Raw genomic sequence first — 7,639 nt, 5'->3', positions numbered from 1 at the left:
TTTCGAGACACGAGCCACGGGCTACTGTAATAACAACATGCAATATTATTGTGGGGGAGATGAGTTGACATTTTAGACATGAATATGGCCGAGTCTCTTAGAAATTCCACTGATATCGATGCAAATGTGAATACATCTAGTCCATTTTACTTTCACTGACGCAAACATATAGCGTGCGAATGATTTCTATACCCATTGACAGGTGGGGATTGTTGTGCGACATTATTGCGACAGAGATGCTTTCATCGTGATGGTGATCCTAACCAGACTCAAAAGCAACCGAAAGGCACTACTACGGCTTCGCCAATTTTAGCGCCGCTTCACATATCGCCCGACTTTGACAGTGGCTGTACAACTTGATCATGTGCTCTGTAAAAGCGAGGATTCCTTGACTATAATGGCCACTACTGTTTCTATAGAAACCAACGCGACGATACACTTTGAATTTAGCCAATATGGCTATCGCATTCTGGCAGCAGGTATCATGTGCCTCGTGACAATTATCGGTGTGATTGGAAACAGTCTCGTGGTCGTAGCTTTGTTTCTGTCAAATAAACTCCAAACAACAACGAATGTCTTTGTAGCGTGCCTAGCTGTAACAGATCTCCTGAACTGCATCTTCTTTCCGGTGCAAGTGATCTCTCTTCTTGACAGCAATGGCCCTCCACCGATTGGGTCTCTATGTGGAATAGCAGGGGGAGTTATCATTACCACGAACATAGCAAGTGTCGTCCTTTTAACTCTAATTGCCATAAACAGATGGATCAAAATCACACGATCACATGAAACCTACGCTCGAGTATACAGTCAAAGGAATCTTGTGTTGATGGTTAGCATCAGCTGGATCTACCCAATCCTTGTTATGATCCTTCCCCAGATGGCTGGCCTGGGCAAACTTGGCTATTCCCAACGCTACAAAATATGCGGCTGGAGCGATGAACAAAGGGGCGAGTTTTTCATGTCGATGATGTTGGCTTTGTCAATCATTTCTGCTTTCGTCGTGATAACATCGTGTTACGTCGTCATCGCCTTGCACGTTCATAAGCAAGCTCGTCAGATAGCTGCAGCGCGTAGCAACCAGACTTCAGCCTCCCAACAACCAGCGCAAGATGAAGGTCCAGCCATTGCTCCCACACATGTATCCGTCCGTCTCCGCATAGTCGAGCCAGAGATACGCGCAAACCCATGGAATGCGCGGGAAATGAAAGTGACCAAAAATCTTGCCACTGTCGTCTGTGTATTCTATGTCTTCGTCTTGCCTTATGGCGTTTGCTCTGTAATTCCAGGCAGTTATATTCCTTTTATCTGTTTCACCATTCTGATTCTCAGTAACTCGATGATCAATCCGGTTATTTATGGCTTCAAGCATCCTGTTTTCAGTCAGGTTTTTCTTTGCATCTTTCAATGTCGTTTGGACAACGTGGTAGAGCCCTCTCGTGGATTGAGATACCTCCTGCGACACCGGTAAACATCGTGATTCTGTTACCATGCTCAGGCGACAATTACTCCATGGTCAATCTTCGTTCTACACTAACCGAATTTCCAACTCCAACCAAATGGTTACATGTCGTTTTTCCAAAGATTCATTGCTCCGATTTTTCGGAATCCGAAGATTCATCAGTCTTAGGATGAAGAAAAAACCTGAATCGTTTTCGTAATTACGAACCCATCAATGGAATAATGATCCCTCCTTTTACAGAATGTCAAACCGTATTTCATTTCCGAAATCACGAACTCGATTCAGCATTTTCGGAATTACGAACGTACGGAATAAAGAACCTGCGAACTCATGCATCAAAATGTTCGAAATTATGAATTATGAATTCCATGACTTTCTTATTTTTCGTCCGATTTTGATGAAACTTTCCAATGTTTGTTCATTTATTTGTGTCTATTAATTCAATGCAACTTGTAAATCGGCCGAACTTGCATGCCCTTTGAGAACCTTACCATCGGAAAACGATGAACGCCCGGGGTTGTCCCCAAAATAGACGTAACCCTAACCCTAGCTAAACCTAACATCAAACCAATTTGCAACCCTAACCCTACCATGATATTTCTGACGAAAAAAACAGAGCGTGATGGCGGAGCAACACAAGCAGCAAATGATGGAATCAAATCAAATGTAGATTAATGTCTTGCCAACGGGCATTAGTGCCGCGGCGGGACTCGAACCGCGGACCTTATGATCCACAGTCGACCACGACACCTCTACTAATACTTATACATGTATCAATTATTATTTATGTTGCTGTAGGCATTATTTGCAATTATGTGCAATAGGGTTATAAAAGTGGATGATGTTGATGTATTAATTATATATGTGTGATTTCTCCACCAGTGCCCTTTTCTGACCAAAAAATCGTATCAAAAATCAAATAAAATTCACTTTGTGAATTTCTCATGGTGCGTGCAAAGCTGTATTGGAAGAGAAAATGGAGGTTATTTGATTTGTAAAAACCGTGAGGTTTCCTTCGATACATTTGGTTTAATATTGAAGTCGCTAAGGCACGCATTATACACATGATACGTCACAATCGTTTAATAAATATTTTGATCGTGCTATATTGAAAATAAGTCGAAAATAGATACCGACGAATGTCATATCAACTACCGTGTAGTCGGGTACTGGCTGTTTTACTATAATTATTCAATTGGACTAATTTACAGGTTTTACCTTATGAAATTTAATGTCTAAACCCACAATGCATATTCCCTGCACTATAGTATAAATCTACAAAGGTCATAGTTTGTATAAATCGAATTCAATCACATTATGTATAACTTGCAAATTAAAGTCCACTTTATCTGTCTTTCATTTGGTGTTTATTGTATTCTTCACTGAATGTATCAGAACTAAAACTTGATGAAAGAATTGCTTGCAATGATAAGCTTACTCTAAAAAAGATGAGAATCACACTGTAACATCAAAATTGATTCACGTTATTATACAGGATAAAATGTGGGTATGCGCGTGTGCGCGTGTGTGGCGCGGGTGTGCGTGTGTGTAAAGGTTTTTACATCAACTACATCAAGGTTTGGGTTCAGTCCCTCATTTTGTTCGTGGGTAAAAACTATTTACAGTAATATAAGTAGCTGTGTTATGAATTGGTGTTTTGCTACTGGTTATTTTGATATTAAGCAAGGGGTAGGACAAGGAGATCCACTCTCGCCCTATTTATTTATTCTCGCTATTGAAATATTGGCAACAGTAGTGAGGAATGATGAGGCTATTAAAGGCGTTAATATTGGAGGAATTGAAGTCAAACAAGTTTTATATGCAGATGACATGAATTTTGTTAGAAATAAAGAATCCGTAGAAAGAGTAGAGGAGATTTATACGTTATTTAAGAAAATAAGTGGTTTACGGGTTAATGCGGGTTAATGCGGGTTAATGCGGACAAAACTAATATTATGAAATTGGGGATAAACAAAGACAAATCAGAAAAACTTCCCTTCGGGAATGTGGTTAAAGAAATTAAGATTTTGGGAGTGTATTTTGCGTTAAACGTCAGAATAAGAGAGGAATTGAATTATAAGGAGATTTTAAGCAAGATAAAAAGACTTCTCGGATGGTGGAAACAGATGGACCTTATGGTGTTTGGAAAAATTCATTTATTAAAATCATATGCATTATGTAAATTAAATTACGTTTTTGCTTCACTAGTGGTTCCAAAGTGGGTCATATCGGAAATACAGAAAATATATTTGAATTTATATGGAATGGGAAAGATCGAATTAAGAGATTAATATTGTATCAAGGTTATGATGAAGGAGGGTTACGAATGACTAATTTTGACTCGTTTGTAAAAACCCAACGGGTAATGTGGGTGAAAAGACTATTGTACCGAGAAAAATCTATGAGATGGAAGCTATACTTTGATTTCTGCTTCAAGATGGTAGGGTGTAGATTTTTTTTTTTGTGTAACTATGATTCCAAGTTATTCAGTTTCAAAGTACCTAAGTTCTATTTAGAAATGATCAAAGCATGGGAAGAGTTAGAAGGTTGTAGGAATTTTGAGGAAAAGAATAATCCAATTATTTTTAACAATAAAGATTTCTTATTGAAAAAGAAAATGATTTTCGATGAGGAGTTGTTTACACGCAAAATAATTTTAATTCAAGATATTTTTGCTGAAAATGGCATGCGGGCAATATCTCATTTTCAAAATTTGGGGTTAAAAGGAAACAAAATTGTTGATGTATGGAATATTGGGGAAGCTATTTTGAGAAGCGGAAAAAAGGATAACTGGAGTTTAGTGGATGTAAAAGAGTATGATATTTTAATGCAGTTTAACAATACTGTGAAGCTCCTCAGAGATGTATTATCGAGGAAGGTTTATGAATATTTTATAGAGAAGTTACAAAATGTATTTGTCTTGAAGATTCATGATGGACGGGAATTTTCAGATCTTTCAAATAAGGTATGTATGGAGATATTTAGTAGGCCTAGGAAAGTTACTCTTGTTAACAGACTAAGAGAAATTCAGTATAAACTGCTTCATGGAGCAATATATACTAGAGAACATTTATTCAGATTCGGCTTTGTTGTAGATAACTTGTGCTCATTTTGTAAGCGAAAGATAAAAACATATTTACACTTGTTCTGGGAGTGTGTACATGTTCAAATATTATGGCAAAATGTAATAGCTAAGTTTGAGCTAAGGGAATTAAGGTCTATCGACTGAATAAATATTCATTTAGTGTTGTCTGGTAACTCCCCACGAATAAAAATGTTTAATACAATTATTTTTGCATTGAAATATTGGATATATAGATGCAGGGGAAAGTCCGTATTATTGTCTTTGGGGGATTTTCAAAAAGAACTGTTAGCATTTAAGGAAGAAGAAAAGAATATTGCAGGGAGGGCAGGTAAATTGGCCTTACATTTACAAAAGTGGGAACAAGTAAAGTTTTCATGAACTTTTTTACACTGGACTATTGTAGCCTGATATATCAGCTTAATGTTAAAATGTTTTATCAGGCAACATTATCCTTTTAAAACGGACATTATAAACATTATTCATAACCGCCTTGTGTACCTATACACTTTTACCTTCACAATAACCGCTTTCGTAAACTGACGCCAGTGAAAGTATATTGAACATTTGCCAAAGCCAAACTCAATCTAACGTACTTAGTACACATAAGAACGAAATGCAAATATGTGTTCGTCTGCCCCGGAAATATTTTCGACTAAATACATACCTGATTTATTCTAATTTGAGGTAGAAAACACTTTTTTTTTTAAACTGTCTTCATGATTGGGAGTATGCCTAATCAGAGAAGAGAATATTAACAAACATATCTTTCCCAATATTGAAAATCATAAAAGAGTAAGAGGATGAATGAGAGTGAGGGAAAATATACATGGAAGAACAGGCGTATTTTGCTTCTTGGGGTGACTCCTTTAACCCTTACTGTACTGGGGGGGGGGGGGGAGGCCCCCCCCCCTCGACATTTTTGGAGATTGCGCCGCAACCACTTGGAATTTCAAAATGTCGTTTCTTAATTTTTTCCCTCAAGTCTTACGCATATTTTGATACCATTTTCGTCGGAATCAGATATACCTGTAAGGTGTTACATAACAATTAGTATGCGCATGTCATCAAAAATATGCTATAATTGCATATTTTCATGTACAAGCAGAAATGGGAATACTATGAATGGATATCAAATTGCTTTTATATGTTTCTCAAAGTAACTTGATGTATTCCAGAACAAAAGAATACATTAGAAATAAAACAATAGATATAATAAGAAATAAAAAACTGTAAAATACAAAAGAAAATAAATATTTGAAAATCGCATCAAATTTGCATAAATTATCATTATTAATTACATCAAAATAACTATTTTGTGTTAGAAAAAGAAGTTTCATATGAATAATGGGTTTTAATTAACATTCAAAAAGTGGAGTCTGACAATTTTTGTAATAATTCTAGTTCCCTGTATATTTCTAAATTTGATAGTCATGAATGCGTCTCCATAATTTATGCAAATTAACTTATTTATTTTCAACATTTATTCAATACATTTTCAACATTATTCACAAGTCTACAGACAAATATGAAGAGTTTTTTGTAAAATGCATAAAATTAGCATTTTGCATAATTAATTAGGCTATAACGACAAAAATTTGCATATTAGAAAAATACTAATTATACCATCTTGTTCCTTACGTAAATATCTACAAACATGCAAATTTTCGCGTTCATCGGACTTTCGACGGCCGAGATCATAGGGGGGGGGGGGGGGGGGCTCCCAGGCACCCCCCCCCCCCCAGTCACGAGGTGCTCAAAATAGCCCAGTACAGTAAGGGTTAATACACCTGAAATGGGCTATCCGCCGTATATCTCATTTATGTATGTATTTGTATGTTGTGATGATTTTATACGGAAATAAAAACAAACAAACAAACAAAGAGAGAGAAAGGGAGAGAAAAGAAGAGAGAGAGAGAGGGTTTTTCTTTTGGGGGATCAAAAAAAAGGTGAAAGATGGAGTAGTATCAAAAGACGAAGGAAGAGACGTAAAGGCGAGAGATAGTAAACCAATGTAATATGATATGGATTGACAGAAAGGGAAATCAAAAAGAGGAAAGGAAGAGGAGACTAATTGAGAGAAAAAGAAAGAGAGAGAGAGGTGGGGCGGGGGAGAGACCCTCTTGCCATAAATGTTGAAATATACTTTTATTGTGTGCAACGTCGATATTTTCCTCTACTTCTTCTCTTCATCCTCCATCTTCCAGGGGTGTATGTTCCTCACCGTCGTAAATGATATAGCGCCATCAGGGTTCACTGTCTTGTTCACTTGTCTCAGACCAAACATCTGGATAACAGGTTCATGCATACAAGTTTAGAAACGAGATCGGTAAAGATCCTTTCGGCAAACAAGTGGTTAAGAAGATAGAATGCTTATTTAGTCCACTTACTCGCAACTCTGCTTTATATTTGGCCCTTTTCTATCCTCTTTTATCCCCCCTTTTCCATTCATCATAGCATCTCTATCCATCTGTCCTCGTGGTTTTAAAATGAAATGTTTAAATTGTTATAATTTCTTTTGAATGTTTAAAATGTTATCAATCATTTTAAATGTTTAAATTGTTATAAATTCTTTTGAATTTTTAAATTGTTATAGATTCTTTTAAATCTTTGAACTCTTGTAAATTCTTTAAAAAATTTAAATTGTTATAACTTCTTTTGAATGTTTTAATTGTTATAAATTCTTTTGAATGTTTAAATTGTTATAAATTCTTTTAAATTTTAACATTGTTCTAAATTCTTTTGAATTTTAAAATTGTTATAGATTCTTTTAAATGTTTAAATTGTTATAAAAACTTTTGAATGTTTAAATTGTTATAAATTTATGAAATATTTAAATCGTCTTGAAATTACATAACAATTAAAAACATAAATGACACCAGAATAAATGCGTATTTACGTACCATATAAATTGCACTAGCATGAAAAGTTATGATAGAGAGAGATATTTATACATAACTTGTATTGTAATGTATAATATGAAAGATTATACTTTGAAACAAAACGATCGAATGATCGAATGAGTCATTAAAGCTGTATTTCACTCATAATAAATAACATAATATATAACGAGAGACAAGGTTTCAGTACCATATATA

The 7,639-nt window shown here is 35.6% G+C and overlaps 1 protein-coding gene across 1 annotated transcript; it reads left to right on the top strand.

Moving 5' to 3' along the window:
- On the top strand, window positions 1-1,542 carry LOC115921866 (G-protein coupled receptor moody-like). The gene has a single exon (XM_030980138.1). The coding sequence runs from the start codon at window positions 398-400 to the stop codon at window positions 1,466-1,468; it is 1,071 nt and encodes a 356-aa protein (XP_030835998.1). The 5' UTR covers window positions 1-397; the 3' UTR covers window positions 1,469-1,542.
- The last annotated feature ends 6,097 nt before the right edge of the window (window positions 1,543-7,639 follow it).

The sequence above is a fragment of the Strongylocentrotus purpuratus genome, unplaced genomic scaffold, assembly GCF_000002235.5.
Source record: "Strongylocentrotus purpuratus isolate Spur 01 unplaced genomic scaffold, Spur_5.0 spur5_scaffold_10, whole genome shotgun sequence".
In the NCBI taxonomy this organism is placed as follows: domain Eukaryota; kingdom Metazoa; phylum Echinodermata; class Echinoidea; order Camarodonta; family Strongylocentrotidae; genus Strongylocentrotus; species Strongylocentrotus purpuratus.
The sequence above is the reverse complement of the archived record's forward strand: the minus strand, read 5'-3'. Positions and strand labels throughout refer to the sequence as shown.